Source organism: Ovis canadensis, chromosome 17 (genome assembly GCF_042477335.2).
Source record: "Ovis canadensis isolate MfBH-ARS-UI-01 breed Bighorn chromosome 17, ARS-UI_OviCan_v2, whole genome shotgun sequence".
NCBI lineage: Eukaryota > Metazoa > Chordata > Mammalia > Artiodactyla > Bovidae > Ovis > Ovis canadensis.
In genome coordinates this window covers 67,356,913-67,378,044 of record NC_091261.1, presented here as the reverse complement: position 1 = coordinate 67,378,044, position 21,132 = coordinate 67,356,913, and the positions used below count along the sequence as shown (strand labels likewise).

The 21,132-nt window shown below is 36.1% G+C and overlaps 1 protein-coding gene across 11 annotated transcripts in view; it reads right to left on the bottom strand.

Annotated features, from left to right (window-relative positions):
* Positions 1-21,132, bottom strand: part of TAOK3 (TAO kinase 3) — a 186,371-nt gene that overhangs the window by 50,503 nt on the left and 114,736 nt on the right. For 10 of the 11 annotated variants that reach the window (XM_069557946.1, XM_069557948.1, XM_069557949.1 and 7 more), the window contains 6 exons: positions 20,553-20,598; positions 18,633-18,729; positions 15,975-16,088; positions 14,702-14,793; positions 6,381-6,474; positions 5,390-5,471 (listed from right to left, as the gene is read on the bottom strand). In XM_069557946.1, the coding sequence (XP_069414047.1) occupies positions 5,390-5,471; positions 6,381-6,474; positions 14,702-14,793; positions 15,975-16,088; positions 18,633-18,729; positions 20,553-20,598 (525 nt within the window). Of the gene's footprint in view, positions 1-5,389; positions 5,472-6,380; positions 6,475-14,701; positions 14,794-15,974; positions 16,089-16,557; positions 17,148-18,632; positions 18,730-20,552; positions 20,599-21,132 lie in introns of those variants that run through there. The other variant, XM_069557957.1, reaches the window with a different exon arrangement.

The following is a 21,132-nucleotide window of genomic DNA, read 5'->3' as shown; positions in this document are numbered from 1 at the left end:
AATTTCATAGAATTAGAGGAGTCTGAAGTAAGATGACTGCTTAATGTTAGTTAAAATTTCTTCACCAAGAGCTACCAGTTCCTAAAAGGCCCTCTAAAGTTAAGGGGGAAAAAAAAGATCATGTAAAGCTTTAAGAGATTAGAGTTACTTAAAAAATATTTTCAATTTAAGAACTGTTATTGACTATCTACCCTGAAAAACAAGAAAATCAGTACATTTACATTTCTTTCCTACCCCTACTTCTTTCTAGATACATTATTATGTTCACATTGTTAATACATCTACTGTCAATGTGTATAACATTTACATTCTGCTTTTTAATCACAGCAATGATTTTATTGTAGTTCTCTATTTAATTCTTTGTGAAGGTGACATTTTAACATCAGGAAGAAAATGTTTGGAAAAGATGGATTATTTTAAAAATATTTGGGAATAATTAGAAAGCCAACTGGAAGAAAAAAAAAAAGTTGAATTCCTTATAACAAATTTCTGTATCTCCCCCCAAAATCCCAGAAAAAAGAATGTCAAAAGTGAAGTAAGAAAATAATATCTGTAAGATTTACTACAAATTAACAAGGGAAAAGCCCTCAGACAAATGAGAAAGATCAACAGAGAGTTCACAGAAGAGGAAATAGAAATGGCTTGTCAATGTAAGAAAGACAATCTAATTCATAAAACTTAAAATGACAGTGAGAAAAGTTTTCCACTGAACTGATTAGAAGGTCAAAAAGTCTTAGTATTCATACTTTGCTAACAGGACCATAAATTGGGCCATCCTCTTTGGAGAAAAATTGGCAACACCTTTTTAAATTTAAAATTCACATTCCATTTGATTAGCAATTTCACTTCTAGGAATTTATTCTTTGGATATCTGTATATACAGGTACAAACTGACACATGTGTACGGATATTTATTGTAGAACAGTTTGTAACAGCAAAAGACTGTCAACACCATAAATGAATTGGTTATAAAAACAACCATCCATCTGACTATATAATGGAGTCCTTAGAGATGATGAGATAGTTCTGCATGTAGTAACATGGAACAATACACAAAACACACTAAAACTTAAAATATTCAGGGTAGAACAGTTTGCTACCATTGGTTCAAAATTTTAAAAGGATATTTACTTCCATACGCATAGAATATTTCTAGAAGGATGTGTACAAAATTGGCAGCAGTGGTTGCTAACTCTACAGAAGGGCCTTGAATGGGAAGGTTTTCTCTTTTTATTCTCTCTCTTCCACTGTATTTTTATCTTTTGAAATTTGTATTGGCTATTCAAAATGAAGAATGTAGTCTCTTTACCATGCTAAACAAACACACAAACTAGTAGTGAATGAATAAATAAATGAATATTGGAGAGCAAACTTAAATTCAATGATCACCACCAGTTCTTTCACAGGTTTCTCCAGTCCCTAATTCACTCTTTCTTCTCTTTTTGTTTCATTGAGAGACTGGTTGGATTTCCTTATCAAGCAATTGAGAAAAAGCTTTTAAGAAAGGAAAACTGCTTAAAATTTGTGAGGCTTGAAAATGTCCAGCTGCATTTATAATTAAAGAGCACCTTAGCTGGGTCACAAATCCTTGGTTTACATTTTCTTTTTCTTAGAACTTTGTAAATACTGTTATACAGTTTTCTGGCTTTGAGTGCTTCTGAAGAGGTAGATCTGAAGCCAACTGGTTTTTCTAGCCCCAGATAAATTTTTTTCAGCCGATTATGAATCTTTCTTTATCCTTTGAGTTTAGAAACTAGATACAGGTAGGATTTTGATCACTGAAGATCAGTTTCAACTCCGTAGAAATGCCCTGTCTTAAACAGCAGCCCCTGTCACTCTTTATCCCAGTCCTGGCTTTATTTTTTATGACATTATATCAAATTATTTTTTACTCCTGCATTAGAATATAGGTTCCAGGAGGGCAGGGACTATCTTTATCTTTGTACTACTGTATGATTTTCAATGTTTAGAACAGTGCTTGGCACCAGGTAGACAATCAGTAAACATCATTGACTAAATGTTAGGCTTACTTGATTTGGTCCACGAAATCAAATAAAGAGTAAATCAGGGGACTTCCCTGGTGGTCCAGTGGCTAAGACTCTGTGCTCCCAAGGCAGGGGGCATGGGTTTGATTTCTCATCAGGGAACTAGAGCCTACGTATCACAACTAAGATCTGGCATGGACAAGTATACATGTGTGTCTGTGTGTGTATACATATATGTGCGTGCGTGTGTGTATACACTTAAGTAAATCAAATAAAATAAAGATCTTAACATTAATTTTCAAAAAGTATATCTTCAAGTATATCTTTAAATATCTTCTACTCCATGTGTTTTGCTTTCTTTTTTTAGGAATAATAGGTTGAAATATATATCTCCTCTGCCTTCCACATGTCATCTTTTCTATAATCATCTTTAGAAATTTTTCTTCTTCATTTAATTTTATTTCCCTTGGGCTACCCATCATTGGAAATACCCTACATGGGTGTGTTTATTATAGTAGTTTGTTGTTTATGATATGATTTGATATGATATGATCTATCTTTAAATTTTTCTCTTTCATTTTCTTTTTCTACCTCTGCCCATTTGTTTTTTATATCCTCTTGTTGTCTGTTGCCATATCATCTTTGAAGGCTTGTAGTATCTTCTTTTTTGAGGCAATTTTTTTTTTGCTTTATAATTTCTAAAGCAAATTTATAATTTTTTTGCCTCTTTTTTTCTTTCTCTAAACTGCTGTTTGTGTCCTGTATTTATAAATCTTTGCCTATTTCAAAGTAATAAAGACACTGTCTTGTGTTTCTGGTATTCTATTGTTTATAGTTCATGTTTGGAACATGTGATAATTCTACACCAAAAGAGAATAAGGTAAAGTCCATTGCCTTGTTGCTTGTCACCATATTCCTGTGACCTGTTATTCACAAGAAGAAAAAACTTAATTTTGGGTAGAAAAGCTAGTCAGCTTCAGACCTACCTCTTCAGGATACTCAAAGCCAGAAAATAACAGAATAAGATTTCTGAGAAAAAGAAAATATAAACCAAGAATCTGTGATACTTAGCCAACGTGCAATTATAAAGGCAGCTGACATGTTTAAGCTTCACAAATTTAGGCAATATAATTCTGAGGTTTTCTTAAAACAAAGTAAGAAACAAAAAAAGACTGGAAAATACACATGCAGAAAAAGATGAAAGAAACCTGGACTATTCTGTGGCCAATAAAAGACATTTATATTGTAAAAAAAAAAAAACTCCCACATACTTCATTGATATTAATGGAACACTGCCTATGAACACAGAGCCTATAATACAAAGTTACATGAAAACAGATGCTCAAAAATGCTATATTTAAATCAAATGAATGCAGTTAACACAATAATTTTGTCACCAACATGTATGATGTAACACTACATAAATATCTGTCTTATTTATTTATCACATATCTTCACTGCCTGATGATTTGGCAACAACCTAACTGAAAGCTTAGAGTTGGTATCTGAACCACTGGCAGACTCTGTCCTGAAAACTTTGAATTAAAGTTCAGGCGGATATTAGTCACTGGAACATCACAGTGATGACCAGAGCAAGGAGAAATGTTCTTTGTCATAAGGCAAAAAAGGTGGGTGGGGTGGGGGGCAGAAAAAGGGAAAAGTTGGAGGGAAAAGTATCCACGAGGAATATATAGCGTATCAGTTCAGTTCAGTTCAGTCGCTCAGTCGTGTCCAACTCTTTGCGACTCCATGCACTGCAGCACGCCAGGCCTCTCTGTCCATCACCAACTCCTGGAGTTTACTCAAACTCATGTCCATTGAGTCGGTGATGCCATCCAAGCATCTCATCCTCTGTCGTCCCCTTCTCCTCTCACCTTCAATCTTTCCCAGCATCAGGGTCTTTTCAAATGAGTCAGCTCTTCGCATCAGGTGGCCAAAGTATTGGAGTTTAGGCTTTAGCATCAGTCCTTACAATGAATATTCAGGACTGATTTCCTTTAGGATCCAACTTTAGGTTGGATCTCATTGCTGTGCAAGGGACTCTCAAGAGTCTTCTCCAACACCACAGTTCAAAAACATCAATTCTTTGGTGCTCAGCTTTCCATATAGTCCAACTCTCACATCCATATATGACTACTGGAAAAACCATAGCTTTGACTAGACCATTGTTGGCAAAGTAATGTCTCTGCTTTTTAATGTGCTGTCTAGGATGGTCATAGCTTTTCTCCCAAGGATCAAGTGTCTTTTAATTTCATGAATGCAATCACCATCTGCAGTGATTTTGGAGAACCCCCCCAAAAAGTCTGTCACTGTTTCCCCATCTATTTGCCATGAAGTGATGGGACCAGAAGCCATGATGTTAGAGCCAACGTTTTCACTCTCCTCTTTCACTTTCACCAAGAGGCTCTTTAGTTCTTCTTCACTTTCTGCTGTGGTGTCATCTGCATATCTGAGGTTATTGATATTTCTCCCGGAATTCTTGATTCCAGCTTATGCTTCTCATCTAGTCCAGCATTTCTCATGATGTACTCTGCATATAAGTTAAATAAGCAGGGTGACAATATACAGCCTTGACGTACTCCTTTCCCTATTTGGAACCAGTCTGTCGTTTCATGTCCAGTTCTAACTGTTGCTTCTTGACCTGCATACAGGTTTCTCAGGAGGCAGGTCAAGGGGTCTGGTATTCCCATCTCTTGAAGAATTTTTCACAGTTTGTTGTGATCCACACAGTCAAAGGCTTTGGCATAGTCAATAAAGCAGATGTTTTTCTGGAACTCTCTTGCTTTTTCAATGATCCAATGGATCTTGCCAATTTGATCTCTGGTTCCTCTGCCTTTTCTAAATCTAGCTTGAACATACAGTGATAATCTTGCTACTTCTATGCCTAGCTACTGTCTCTGGACTTTAAAAGACAAGGCCTATGTTCTAATCCACTTTGTCATGATGAGCTGCCACAGGAATGATTTACTATATTTCATTACAGTTCAGTTCAGTTCAGTCGCTCAGTCGTGTCCGACTCTTTGCGACCCCATGAATTGCAGCACGTCAGGCCTCCCTGTCCATCACCAACTCCCGGAGTTCACCCAAACTCACATCCATCGAGTCAGTGATGCCATCCAGCCATCTCATCCTCGGTCGTCCCCTTCTCCTCCTGCCCCCAATCCCTCCCAGCATCAGAGTCTTCCAATGAGTCAGCTCTTCACATGACGTGGCCAAAGTACTGGAGTTTCAGCTTTAGCATCAGTCCTTCCAAAGAACACCCAGGACTGATCTCCTTTAGAATGGACTGGTTGGATCTCCTTGCAGTGATTTTGGAGCCCCCCAAAATAAAGTCTGACACTGTTTCCACTGTTTCCCCACATGACTTTAAATCCCCCTCCTCAAATATAAATTTGAAAAATTACCTGTAACAGTTCTGCTGATGTTGGCCTTTCCTGAGGCATTTTCTGCAAGCAGTAATCAACAAATCTCCTGAAGGGATCTGTCCTGTGTGTGCAAATACATTGAAAGAAAATAAAATCAGAGTCTGTAGAACATACTGATCACTTTAAATAATTTTTATCCAAGGGAAAACTTTTTGTTTTGGGAGGTTTTTATTAAAACACTTTGGAGTGTCAGGAGAACTGGCCCATTTTCAAGTTTGAGGTATCTAAAATTAATTCTTTAGGATAATGAATGTGGACAGTTTCAAGTCAGTCAACTCGTAAACGTATCTTATGATATAAGCAAAGTCAAATTGTAATATATCTCAGAAAATGAAAAATACTATATTTATATAAAACAATTTCGTATACATTTTTCTCTCCAAAGATAACAGCTCTCATAAGTCTAAAGCCTATATTCTTCACGACAAATTGGTAACTCTTTCATCACCCACAACCTATAACCAGGTAGTAAAACTTGAAGCATAAGGGACAGAGAACCTAGGAGGATGCTCTCTGGATGAAAATGCCTTCTCTCTAGAAAATTTCATTCTGTCTACTCTTCTTGGACATTGCCCTTTTACAATAGCTCTGTGATTCTAACAATTATTAAAATGTTATAATTTTCAGAGAGGGCACTTTATCCTTGCTGACAAATGATTATAATGAGATGATCAATATAAGACCATCATGACTTAGAGACTAGACTTGTTAGGAAGGTAGCAGGGCATATATGTACCTGCTAGAATTTCAGTTACTACATATATTAATAACACAGTACAAGCCATAGTGAGGGCAGAAATACTGTGTGTGTGTAAAAAGTTCAGGCTTATAAAGCATCAGTGTCTGTTATCATAGCATACAACGAAGGAATGAAATGCTTCTAAGTCAGATATTTAAAACATAGTTTAGTGAAAGTGCCAAAAACATATGGTGATTTTCTTACAGATTTAAAACGACAGCTCAGCCTTACCATTCATTAGACTGTAACGTGGGGGAGTCATTCTGGGCAATGTGATATAAGGCACTCATGGCATTCATGTTGAAAAGAGGGGGCTTCCGTTCCGCTGAAAGAAGAGAAACACAATAAAGCAGTTCTTGAAAGACATTAGGCAGATGGAGAAATAAGGAACTGTGAGCAAAGCTTGGCCACTAGCTTGCTATTATCATCATGCTGCATAATCCACTTATTGTAATCTCTAAGGTTGCTCAGGATAGCCATTCAAAAGAAGCTGCTGGTCATCTTAAAGTACACTAGAAAAGCTCCAAACAGAATCCATTTCAAGAAAGTAAAAAAATTTTTCCTATGGATCTTCAAAAAGTTGAACTTTGTTTTCCTACAATAGGTATGAACATCTTTGTGTGTTGTTTTATTTCAAATAAAAATGTGTATTCATTGAAAAAAAATAGAAAGCAGAGCAGTTGAATTAAAAAAAAAAGATTATGGAACATCTTAATCATCACCAACAGAGTACGGAAGATAGAGTAATTCAATCCAATAAACACCATTTGAGGGCTCATCCAGACCAATGAAGTGGTACAAGTAGGGGTGGAGGGGAAAAAGGAGGATAAATGTAAGCAAGGTTTGGTCCATCCATTTTCTAAGGAGATACTCACTGAGTCAGTTGCTTCTTTGTAAAATACATACTCCACTTCAGCCCATTGTGAACTCCTCTTTGGAATTTCTATTACTCTTTTAGTAGAGTGCTCACTTGGCATGCACTCTCCTATTGCATTTACATAAACATACACATCTTTCCTCTCAACACAAATCATAAACTCTTAAGAGCAAGATCTTATAACCTTAATACTCTTGTTCTTTTATTTATTCTCTAGCATATGTAATAAGATGCTATTCAAATATTAGGTGTTCCGCTTATTGATCAAAGGAAAGAAACAAGGTTCTAGTTCTTAGCACAGTTAATTTTACGCTATTTACTAGTTATGTCACAGAAGATAAATCACTATCTTGTTCCACGTGCTTATCCTAATGGATTCTTGATATAGTTCCACTCTGTAATTCATAATCTGATCTCAGGTTTCATCAGAGCATCTTGGTTTTTAAGTAAAGATTTAACCACTTTAAAAAAAGTGAATCCAGCTTATTCTATGTAAATTCTAAGAAACAGAACAAGAAATAAGGGCAGGGAACAAGAAGTTTCACGTAAGACATTTTTTACTCATAGAAGGAAGAACTTCTGAAAAACCAGAGTGGTAAAACAAAACAAAAAAACCCCATGAAACCCAGAATGAATAATGTTGAGATAGTGAACTTTAAGCTATCGGCAGAGTTCCAGTAGAAGCCAACTATACTTATCAGTGATCCTCTGGAAGGGCCTCTTATATTCTTAACTGAATGATCTCTGATATCTTTGAAATGTGACAGTCTATGATTTGATAAGTATTTTTGATTAACTTCTCAATAGGATACTTTACACTTACCAGATATCAGTATTATAGGGACATGGACTGTTAACAAGTGGAAATTTGAAAGTTGCAGTGTGGACAAAAGGATTTTATACCTGTTTCAAGCATGGAAGGCAAAAAAAAAAAAAGTCTCAGGTTTATTTTATTTATCAGGAGGTAGATCTGAGAAAGTTTTTAGAGCTTGGCCTTCTGACAACTTTAAGTATTTGAAGCCATGTGGAAGCAGGAACTCATCATGTAACCATCAATGGATTCCCACTGTTCTTAGGACAAAGTCTAGATTCTTAAACAAAGTCTCCTGGCCTTTACTAACATGGCCCTGGCTACTTCCAGCACATCATTTTGAGGAGAAATTTTCCCCCATTCTCATGCATCTGTTGCTTCACTGAAAGAACCAAGGTCAGAGCCTTTCACACATGTTGCTTTCTCTGTCTGGTCTCCCTTTTCACTTTTGTTCCTTATACTTTACCTGGCTAATTCTTCCTAATCCTTCAGGTCTCACCTTAAATAAAGTTGCATTTCTGCATTAGTTTAATACATATTTATTCAAGGCTTTTTATATGTTCACAATCTGTTCCTTAGGGAACCTCTGAAGACTAGGTGTCCCACTAGATTTTGTCACTGCAAATTATATTTTAACTTTTTACCACCTATCACAACCATAACTAGTTATGTAATTCTTTATTTAATGTGTATCTTCCTTGCTAAATTTCATTAGGGACAATGTCTATTATGTTCATCTCTGCATTCTCACTGCTGAGTATAACATCTGGTATACATTTTTGGTGGCCCCAAAATACCTCTAAAATAAATAAATAAAGGTTAAGCAAATTAAGACAAAGAAGAAACTTTGTTAACAAAGAATCTTTGTGCAGCAAGAAGTCACAAAGATGACTGAGAAGTGACTAACTCTTGGGGCTTACATCAGATACTATGTGGTGGCTTCATTCACTATTAGAACAGTAGGAATCTTCTCACCGGCCAAAGAAACACAATTCAGACTGCTCAGAACATGAAATTGCACAGGAGAAACAGTAAGGAAGGGAAAATAGAAGAAGAACAAAGGAGAAATTTAGAAAGAGGAGGATGAAGGAACAACAAAATCCAATTCAATTATGATAAGGCTCCAAGATCTGCCTTTTCAAATAGACCTCAGTGTCTCTTCAATAATCCTGTGCATTTTATAAAGATAGTACTTGTATTTCAATTTTTAAAAAGATTTTAAAATGGAAGAAGCTCTGCAAGACTAAATATATCCCTATCCCCTCAACATACATTACTACATTCATTTATTAACACAAACAGTGAGTGGCAATAAGAAAGTGAATGGAAGAAGAATATTCCAGGCAGAGAAACTATGTAACATTTATGTCCTCCTGCCCCCATTCCTTGGAGAATTCATTTCTGAAAAGTCAATTCCCTATCAATGCTGATGAACCATTTGCCAGCTTCTACCATGATCTGTGCTGGTGAACTAAGCGTCTGTAGATTAAACAGAAAAGCGTCAGATTAACCTATTCTTGAAATAATCTCAAAAAATAAAGTATCTGGTGACTGGACAATTTTAATGTCCAAGAATTTTCCAAGGATGCATGAATTTAACTAGTTTTTTTTCAGTGGAAGATCAAGTTAGCAAAGAGAATTTGTAAAACAGGTTTAACGGCTTGATCCAGGAAAGAGGGATGGTGCCAGTAAAAGTATCATCTTCTTGCTTTCTGATAATACCTCAGTGATTCAATGTACAGATTAGGGGCCTTCTTAAGAATATGCAATTCTACAGAAGAGATATCATAATAAAAGGGGACAAAACATTATTCAGTCACTACAACTTGTACTGTAATTTCAACATTAAAAGCACAATTTAGAGTATACTGTCTGTATGTGAAATTTCATTAAACCTCAAACACACAGAAAACTTAGAAAAATTATTGCTTAGGATTATATATGCAGCAGTTTAATCATCTTTCATTTAAAAAAATAAATTTCTTTTATGTGTCCATTAACAAGACTAATGCAGAAGGAAACGGCAACCCACTTTAGTATTCTTGCCTAGAGAATCTCATGGACACAGGAGCCTGGTGGTTTATAGTCCATGGGGTCACAAAGAGTCAGGCATGATTGAGTGACTGAACAACAACAATAGACTAATGCCAAGGAAATAGAGATGTTATGGTAAAGTTGTCAAAAAGGTACTTGTATGGTTTATTACATTACCAATATAATATGTTTTGAATAACTGCTGAGAACTTTAATATCCTTGGTAACAATTTTATTTTATGAATATTAACTGAGCATGTACTATCATCCTTCTCCGAATCTGTCATTAACAATAAGTTGCATTGCAATTCAAGATGCACCACTATTTTATGTATAACTTAGAATAAAATGCTGCCAATTATAATCATGAAATGCTGTTGCCTGTAAAATATCTTTCTATTTAAAGAGATGTTAAAATGTAAATTAAAAATTTGATGAAATATCACATATATTACTAGGATTGTGCTGAGGATGCCTAACATTTACTGAACACATACTATACACAAGATTTAATAATAAGCACATTAAGTCCATATTTTCATTTAATCCCAACAATCTGCATAAGGTAGGGGATCTTATTAGGCAAATTTCATAGAGAGTTAAAACATCTTGAACAAAGTCATACAACTAAGAAATGGCAGAGCTGGCATTAGAACTCAGGTTTATCTTCTTTACAACAGAGCGTGGGTGCTCTCAGGCATAATGTGATACTGTCATCTATCAATTTGAAGGAATAGCTGCCATGGAGGATAAGACAATTTGAGAGAAAGTTACTTTGTTCTTTGATTCAGTAAGTTCAGTTCAGTCACTCAGTCATGGCCGACTCTTTGTGACCTCATGAACCGCAGCACGCCAGGCCTCCCTGTCCAATGCCAACTCCCGGAGTCTACTTAAACCCATGTCCATTGAGTCAGTGATGCCATCCAAGCATCTTATCCTCTGTTGTCCCCTTCTCCTCCCACCTTCAATCTTTCCCAGCATCAAGGTCTTTTCAAATGAGTCAGCTCTTCGCATCAGGTGGCCAAAGTACTGGAGTTTCAGTTTCAACATCAGTCCTTCCAAAGAACACCCAGGACTGATCTTTAGGATGGACTGGTTGGATCTCCTGGCAGTGCAAGGGACTGCTAAGAGTCTTCTCCAACACCACAGTTCAAAAGCATCAATTCTTTGGCACTCAGCTTTCTTTATAGTCCAACTCTCACATCCATACATGATACTGGAAAAACCATAGCCTTGACTAGATGGACCTTTGTTGGCTGTAATCACTTTATAAAAGGCAATCAAAGTTAGGTTGATATAGAGAGAATGTTGTTATATATATTTCAATTTAAAAAGGTAAAATCAGAAATTAAGCACATACAAGGGACTCTCAAGAGAGGAAATACCAAGTTATCTCCTGGAACCTGTAGCTATTTTGCCAATATCCACTGCTGTTTGAAACTCCAGTCATTATTACATCTACAGCATATTAAAAAGCAGAGACATTACTTTGCCTACAAAGGCCTGAAGAGTCAAAGCTATGGTTTTTCTAGCTGTCATATACAGATGTGAGAGCTGGACGATAAAAAAAGGCTGAGCGCCAAAAAACTGATGTCTTCAAAATGTGGTGCTGGAGAAGACTCTTGAGAGTCCCTTGGATTGCAAGGAGATTCAACCAGTCAGTTCTAAAGGAAATCAACCCTGAATATTCACTGGAAGGACTGATGCTGAAGCTCCAATACTTTGGCCACCTGACATGAAAAGCTAACTCATTGGAAAAGACCCTGATGCTGGGAAAGATTGAATGCAGGAGGAGAAGGGGATGACAGAGGATGAGATGGTTGGATGGCATCACCAATTCAATGGACAAGAATCTGAACAAACTCTGGGAGATGGTGACGAACAGGGAAGTCTGGCATGCTGAGGTCCATGGGGTCGCAAAGAGTCAGACATGATTGACTGACTGAACAACAACATATCTACATAGTATAAAAACTGATGTGATGATGATCTTGAATCATCATAAAAGGGTATGTGTCAAATCCATGTTATAGTTTAAATAGATTTAGGTAAGAAAAAACTTGTTAAAACAATGGGTGGGCACTAATCAGCTGTAATGTTCAACTCGGGGGACAACCTTGTAAAGCGCTGTAAGTGAGGAGGTGCTACTATAGTTTCAGTGTTACAAGTAAAATTTTGATTCATTTTAGAACATAAATGACAAAATAGGAATAATCCTTTCTTCTAAAAAATAGGTAGATGTAACTTCCTCTTCTATTCTCCAAAATTTAATATTCTGAAATGATATCTCTTACATCTATTAGTACACATGTATACTCATAAACAACATATAAAGTTGCTTGTAAAACTTTCATAATCAGTATCATACTGTATCTATACTCTTGTGACATTTTTTGTTCATTCAGTGTTGTGATCTGAGATTTATCCATGATGACACATGTAGATCTAGCTCATCCTTAACTGTGATATAGTAATTCATAATTAATTCAGTCATTCTTAGGATAAGAATTTAGGTTGTTTCCAACTATTCTTGCTTCTACAAACAAGGTTGAAGCCTTCCACATTTTCTAGTGTATATATATAAAATTTCTAAAGTGTATACTTAGAAGTGTTGAGTCACTGACACTCATCAACCTTACCAGATGTTGCCAACTTGCTCTCCAACATGGTTATACCAATTTATACTCCTATCAATAGTGTTTGGGAATTCCTGTTTCTTTAGCAGCCTCCCATCTGGCTTTAAAAAATTATACCAATCTGATAAATATGAAATGGTTTTACTTTGCATTTCACTGAATACTAATGAGGTGGAGTATCTTCTGATGTTTGTTGTCCATTTATGCTTTCTTTTCAGTGCTAACTCCTTGATCATACTCATTGCGCATTTTTCTGCTGGCAGTTTGTTGTTTTCTTTTTAATAAAGAAATTTGGTAAAGAAGTCATGAGAGTTCCTCAGAAATTCGGGGCCAATACTCTGTTAGTTATGTTTCAACTACTTTCCATTAGTCTATACGTAAAGTAATGCTCAAAATTCTTCAAGCCAGGCTTCAGCAATACCTGAACTGTGAAATTCCAGATGTTCAAGCTGGTTTTAGAAAAGGCAGAGGAACCAGAGATCAAATTGCCAACATCTGCTGGATCATGGAAAAAGCAAGAGAGTTCCAGAAAGACATCTATTTCCGCTTTATTGACTATGCCAAAGCCTTTGACTGTGTGGATCACAATAAACTGGAAAATTCTGAAAGAGATGGGAATACCAGACCACCTGACCTGCCTCTTGAGAACCTGTATGCAGGTCAGGAAGCAACAGTTAGAACTGGACATGGAACAACAGACTGGTTCCAAATAGGAAAAGAGTACATCAAGGCTGTATAATGTCACCCTGCTTATTTAACTTATATGCAGAGTACATCATGAGAAACGCTGGGCTGGAGGAAGCACAAGCTGGAATCAAGATTGCCGGGAGAAATATCAATCACCTCAGATATGCAGATGACACCACCCTTATGGCAGAAAGTGAAGAACTAAAGAGCCTCTTGATGAAAGTGAAAGTGGAGAGTGAAAAAGTTGGCTTAAAGCTCAACATTCAGAAAACGAAGATCATGGCATCCAGTCCCATCACTTCATGGCAAATGGATGAGGAGACAGTGGAAACAGTGTCAGACTTTATTTTGGGGGGCTCCAAAATCACTGCAGATGGTGACTGCAGCCATGAAATTAAAAGATGCTTACTCCTTGGAAGGAAAGTTATGACCAACCTAGACAGCATATTAAAAAGCAGAGACATTACTTTGTCAAAAAGGTCTGTCTAGTCAAGGGTATGTCTTTTCTAGTAGTCATGTATGGATGTGAGAGTTGGACTATAAAGAAAGCTGAGTGAAGGAGAATTGATGCTTTTGAACTGTGGTGTTGGAAAAGACTCTTGAGAGTCTGTTGGACTGCAAGGAGACCCAACCAGTCCATCCTAAAGGAAACCAGTCCTGGGTGTTCATTGGAAGGTCTGATGTTGAAGCTGAAACTCCAATACTTTTGCCACCTGATATGAAGAACTGACTCATTTGAAAAGACCCTGATGCTGGGAAAGATTGAAGGCAGGAGGAGAAGGGGACAAGAGGATGAGATGGTTAGATGGCATCACTGACTCAATGGATGTGTGTTTGGGTAAACTCTGGGAGTTGGTGATGGACAGGGAGGTCTGGTGTGCTGCGGTTCATGGGGTCGCAAAGAGTCGGACATGACTGAGCAACTGAATGGAACTGAAGTGAATCTTTTAATTTTTTGTGTTTTATATAGCTTTATATTTTAGAGCACTGGGTTGGCGAAAAAGTTAGTTTCAGTTTTTCCATAGATCTTATTGATGGAGGTATTCCTTAATATGAAGTTTTATCTGGGACTGCTCTCTATGTAGGTCAGTTTTTAGAATCTAATCTTTGATAAGCTTGCTAGTACTTTCCCAGAGTTCCCTTATATAAGCTGGAATGTAAATTAAGTATTGGACATTACTATGAAAGAAGGATATATGTCATTATTTGTGGTATAGAGAATGGATATTTTTCAAATATTAATACCAACTATTGTATATTTTTACACTGGTTAGCTGCCATATGTGCTCTAACTCTTTTACTTAACATAATAACATGAAAATATAACAGAGAGAAAAAGCAATCTTATGATGTTATAACAAAGCGTAGAAAAAATATAATAAATTCACATTACCTAGCACATATGTACCAGGAACTCATTAAATATTTAATAATAGCCGGATAAGTGAATTTGTAATTATAATAAGGAGTGATTTCAAAAGTACAATGGAAACAGCTCTTTGCTCACCCATTTCAATGCAGGTGATCCCAAGTGACCAAATATCAACTTTCCCATCATACTGTCCTTCATCCATAGCTAAGATCACCTCTGGAGCCATCCTGCCAAATATAATTCCCAAAACTCAAGTTGCAAATTAAAAATAAAATTCACTTAATAGATTCAACGAAATAGCTGTTTTTGAGCATATTCTAAAGTTTTATCTGATAAAGTTATCATTTCTTTACACAAATAATTTGAAAAAACACTACTGAAAATACAAAAATATACCCAGTGATTTACATGAAAAAATACATGATTTTCAACAGGCCTTTTACTATCCTTTGATCTTGGCTAAGTTACTTAATCTTTCTTTATATCAGTCTCCTCATCTGTAATATGCAGAGAATTTTATTAGCTACCTCAGAGATATTTGTAAAGGATTAATATGTATGAAACACTTTAACTACTTTAAACAATATGAAAAATACTTCATGCAATTACATAAAGCAATATATAATCAGGTATTTCCAAGATGTTATAAGTTAAAAAACAAATAAACTGGCTACAGTAATGGATATTATTTTGTTTGTCCATAATGGATTTTCATTAGGAGGGTAAGGGTTATGTAGTTTAAGATGATCTGTTCTCTGTTAGTGTGCGTAAGTAGTTGCATAGTATATGTTATTTGATGATGGTGGGGAAAATTTCAAATAGTAGTTAATTTTTTTTTAGTAGGCAAGTAAGTTTCCAGGGGTGTAAGTCACTCCCCAAGGTACAATGAAATTCCAATGTGTCTATGAAATAAATGAAAGGAGTCTTGAATAGAGTGAGATGAAACTTTAAGTCAGAATGACAAGTGAAATAAAGTATCAGAGAATTCAACAGAAATAAGAACATGGATTTCTTTCATTGAAAGGTAAAATTTATGCTCATTGGCTAGAAAAGGCTAAAGAAACTAACTTGTTCTTGCCTAGGGACTCTGCCTGAAGAGAAAAGTTCAAAAGAAACTTTAAATGAAATATAAAACCTGAGCTTGGTCAGTGAGTTGATAATCCTACTCAGTTTACACACAGTGACATCAATCTTATTTGAACAATTTAAAGTCACTGGAAATTTTATACTCAGTCTAAGTGTTTCTTTTTTGCTAGTGAAGTTTCTATCCTTCCTAACGTAATCTCATTTGAGGCACATGGTGAGACAGTGTAAAAAAAAAAAGAACCAAACAAAACCAGTGCTATGAGCCCATCTTGGTTACACACACATATTGTAAAACTATGTTGTGTTTTCTAATTCCACATACCAGTAAGGTGTGCCCACGAAGGAATTGGCAGGAGAAGCCATTGAGGCAGATCCAAAATCCGCTAGTTTCACCTGACCTGGCTCTGTTAGAAGAATGTTTCCTGCTTTAATATCCCTATAGGAAAAAATAAGAGGGTTAGAAAATTACTTTTCAATTTTGATTATGGAATAGGTCAGAGCATGCAATTAATAAGACAAAAAATTCATTAAAAAAAAAAAAAACTTGCTCAGATAGCCAGGAGGGGATTTAGTAATTACTGCAAGTTATAAAGGGGACCAAATTCCTTGGTGTACTTACTGGTAGGTCATAGTAATTATTAAAAGATACAGCTTCCTTCAGAGGTGAAGAATGAAATGAGAAAAGAGGCAGACATGGCAGACAAGGTAACCTCTCAGTTCCTACACTTACAAAAGCATATGAATTGCTAAATTCAGTCATCAACAGTATTCTTCATGCTGGGAAAACTGGTGCCATTTGTAACACTTTTTTTCTTTTCTAAATTTCATGACATTTTTTGAGTCTAAACAAATCTTTAATGATTCTGAATTGACTACCTACCAATAAACCTCAGCTACACACATACCTTTTCTTTCTTGCCTGTGACCCTTTCTCTCTGCCTTTAATTGTAACTGCAACTCTAAGGCATTTGAGGGTACATGTTATAGAGAAGGTGTTATTTTAAAAATAACACTGTACAGTAAAAAGAAGACCCTGAAAGATCAAAACAAACAAGGATTAGGGGTTAGGAAATTGCATTTCTATTGTATTATTACAAAGAATCTCAACTAGTTACTATTAAAGCTATTAGAAGTTTTATGCAACAAAAAGTTAAAAAAACATGATTTTAAAAAATTCAACCTCAAGTGGTTACTACTAAAGCTGTTAGAAATTCTATGCAGCAAAATTTTTTTTAAATATGATTTAAAAAATTCAGTCTTCAGTATGAAAATTTGGAATGAGAAGATGTGGATGTACTCTTTATTATTTTTAAAAAAGGGATGAGGTGTAATGAGTACTAGGAACTAAGAATTATACATTGATGGGCAATGGAAAGATAAAGCAGAGGGAATGAGGAAAACTTATGTCAAGGTGAAAATAAAAGGTTCAAATGCTCCCAAAATAATTTTTCCAAAAATCTTCCCTTGAAAATTCAGTTTCTTTCCTCATGATGACATTAGGCATTGGCAGAGAAAACTAAAAAAAAAAGAAGCATTATTTAATTCTCATACAACAGAAAAATATCTTTTCTCTAACACTGACTTGCCTTTTAAATCAAAACAATAAGAATCTGAATTTATTTTTAACTAAAGAGCATTCTTTAAAAGTTTTTTTGTCTTTTCAATTCCCTTTACATATTAAAAGATAAAGTGTAATATGGAACAAAACATTAATGTGTAAATTAAGGTAACAAAGGCACAAAAAACTGAACTGTGACTTTTATAAACAGAAACAAGCAAAACAAGTTGACATTCAGTAATGGCACCTTATATACATTCATTTTAAAGTTGTCAAATCTTCAGAAATTATAGTTAAATCAATTTTGTCAATATTTATTAGCCATGGTTAGGGTCATTCTTCATCCTTACAAACAAGCCAAACTCATGACAGGAATTTTGGTCTGTCTGTCTTGAGGGAGTTCTATTTTGCAGTATGTACCAGTAACTGACAATGGCTACTCTAGAATAATGAGAAAAGAAGCAAAAGAAGAACCTATGACTTAATAGTTTCATTTCTTCCTGGTAAATGTAAATTTTTTCCTTACGGCTTTAAGCCATCTCAGATCCTTTCACTACTACTTGGCCACTATTCATTAAAGTAACAGTACTAGAAGTTCTTTACTGAGATGAAAAACTGGTAATGACAACTTTGTTAAGAAATTAGTGCTGGGAAGTAGGTTGGAAAGAAGAGAGTGGGGCTGTGACAAACAAAATGTAACTTAGAGGGAAGCCTTGTGTTGCTGCTGCTAAGTCACTTCAGTCGTGTCTGACTCTGTGCGACCCCATAGACAGCAGCCCACCAGGCTCCCCTGCCCCTGGGATTCTCCAGGCAAGAACACTGGAGTGGTTTAGCCTTGTGTTAGGCATTAGAAAATCTGAGTTTCAATCTTTATTACATAAATGCTAGGAAACTATGGGCTAATTATTTAAATTGTTCTAAGTCTCAGTTTCATCATCTGCTGAAATGAAGATGATAATATCTTCCTATATATCTATATGGACTAAAGAAATGCAAAAAATTTTAAATTGATAGAATAGCATATATTCACGTAAGACTGACTTGTTATTTGCAACAGGAAAAGAAGAACTCAGCTAGGAAATAAACATATGTAAGCAAAGCTAATTTTCTTTTCCTTTTTTTATTGACACAGTATCTAAAGGTTGCTGGGCTCCTCTTCAAATTTCGCTGCAACATTAAGCCTGGAGAATAGTTACCTAGAGAACAGAGATGATATAAGTCTTTATGGATATATGGGAGAGATGAAGAGATAGGAACTAAATTCTGGCAACTTTACTCTTTACATTCAGAAGCAGCAGCAATCTGTTTGCTTCCCATAAATCCTCAGGCACCCTAAAAATTGGAGCATGCACTAATTTTCAAGGTTCCTTGAACAGACAGTCCTGTAACTGAAATGAAAATGTAACTGGTCTCTAATCTTACCTATGAATCAATGCATGAGAATGCAGGTAGGCTAGCCCCTGCAAGGCACCGTGAGTAATGGCAGCGATCTCCACTTCCTGAAGTGGTTTCTTATGAACTGAGGAAGGAAAAAAAAAAAAAAGCCAAGAGTGGATGATCAGTTTCATTCCTATTTTCATTATCTTATATAGCAATACCAGATTGAATTATGTACTTTCTTAAATGACAATTTGGAAACACATTCACCTAAATACATAGGATATATTTTCTTATAGAATCCTAAATACATAGGATATATTTTCCTATATTTTCCATAGAATATATTTTCCTATAGAATTTTCCTAAAGAATAAATAATCAGAAAACTCAAGCATAAAAACAAACTCCTTCAAAATAAAATAAAACAAAGCCTGATAGTCACTGTGCTGCTGTGCTGTGCTGTGCTCAGTTGAGTCTGATTCTTTGCGACCTTATAGACTATAGCCTTCCAGGCTCCTCTATCCATGGGATTCTCCAGGCAAGAATACTGGAGTGGGTTGCCATTTCTGTCTCCAGATACTCACTGTAAGGAACTGTTAATTTACTTGTCAGTTGCAAGTCAAAACCACACTGATTCCAATGTGTGGAATTTGGCCAGGTCCAAATTTACCAGTCCCGCTGACACTTTAAATGCCTAGAGTGTTTTCAGTTCAGTTCAGTTGCTCAGTCATGTCCAACTTTGTGTGACCCCATGGACTGCAGCATGTCAGGCTTCCCTGTCCATCACCAACTCCTGGAGCTTGCTCAAACTCATGTCCATCCAGTCGGTGATGCCATCCAACCATCTCATTCTCTGTCATCCCCTTCTCTTCCCACCTTCGGTCTTTCCCAGCATCAGGGTCTTTTCTTTGCATCAGGTGGCCAAAGTATTGGCGTTTCAGCTTCAGCATCAGTCTTTCCAATGAATATTCAGGACTGATTTCCTTTAGGATGGACTGGTTGGATCTCCTTGTAGTCCAAAGAACCTTCAAGAGGCTTCTCCAACACCATAGTTCAAAAGCATCGATTCTTTGGCATTCAACCTTCTTTATGGTCCAACTCTCACATCCATATATGACTACTAGAGTGTTTTAGATTGCATTATTCTCCTCTGTCACAAGCCACCTATAAGTACTCCTTCTAACCACAAGTTTTCATTATTGGTGAAAGCAGCTAATAAGCAATTTCTATTCATAGATCAAGGATAATATAAGAAAGTCTTTTTTAAAAATGTAAAATTTTAACATAGTCTCTGGTTATAACAGTGTCCTGCATAGGAGAACTGATGCTGATGCTGAGTTGCTTCAGTCGTGTCTGACTCTGTGCGACCCCACAGACGGCAGCCTACTAGGCTCCTCTGTCCCTGGGATTCTCCAGGCAAGAATACCGGAGTGGGTTGCCATTTCCTTCTCCAATGCATGAAAGTCAAAAGTGAAAGTGAAGTCGCTCAGTCGTGCCCGACTCTTAGCGACCCCATGGATTGCAGCCTACCAGGCTCCTCCGTCCATGGGATTTTCCAGGCAAGAGTGCTGGAGTGGGGTGCCATTGCCTTCTCCGATAGGAGAACTAGGTCAGTCAAAAGATGTGATAGGGTTAAATATCAACATAATTTGATATCATCTGCCTATATTTCATATATACACGTGAATTTGATGTTTCTGGCTACATATACTACATGACATTACCCAAATATTTTAGTAGTATCTGCCGTGGATGGCCATGAACTAAAAGAGTGAGAGGGCTACTAATCATTAATCAGATATCAGTGACAGTGCAGAGACACAGTCTGCATGGCTATCCACGTAACCCTTAAGTCTAAGTGGCATTAACCATTTAGTTTGCCCAAGGTGTGCTTTAGTATAGGAGCAGATAACACTCTGGTCAAGGTAAAAAGGAAAGAAAGGGAAAGTGCTTTTATCCTTACCTTCTAACAAATCAGAGGCTGAGCCTAAGCAATATTCCATCACCAACTGTAACAGATTGAAATAATAACCAGAATAATTATTCTTATTAACCTAAGAATAAGAAATTGCTAAAACCAATCAACTAACCAAGAACTAAGAATACTAAGAGAATAAATACTCTGATATACCTGAACCTGGATTAAATCTTGGTCATCTGGCACTAGTAATTGATTTTTATAACTTTTATCATCTGCTTTTGCTATTTTCTATTTGAAATTGGAATTGGTCTAAGACAATATGGGGATTGTACACAAGGATTTAAGGTAGTTAGGTTACAGTATAACTTTAAATTTTGTAACTTTTAAAAAAAGTGGTAACCAAATACACGACCCAGTAAAATCTACACTAGGAATTACTAAGTAGAATAAGTCAAAAGCTATAAGTTCTCTACTTTCACACTTTAAAAAGTTCTAAACAAGAAAATATTAGTTAGAATCTCAATCTAAATATGTAGCCTTCTATGTGTCATTACATTAGCTTGAATCCCCAAGACAGATGGGATAGTTCAATGTATGTCTTAAAATATTTCTAGAATATTAC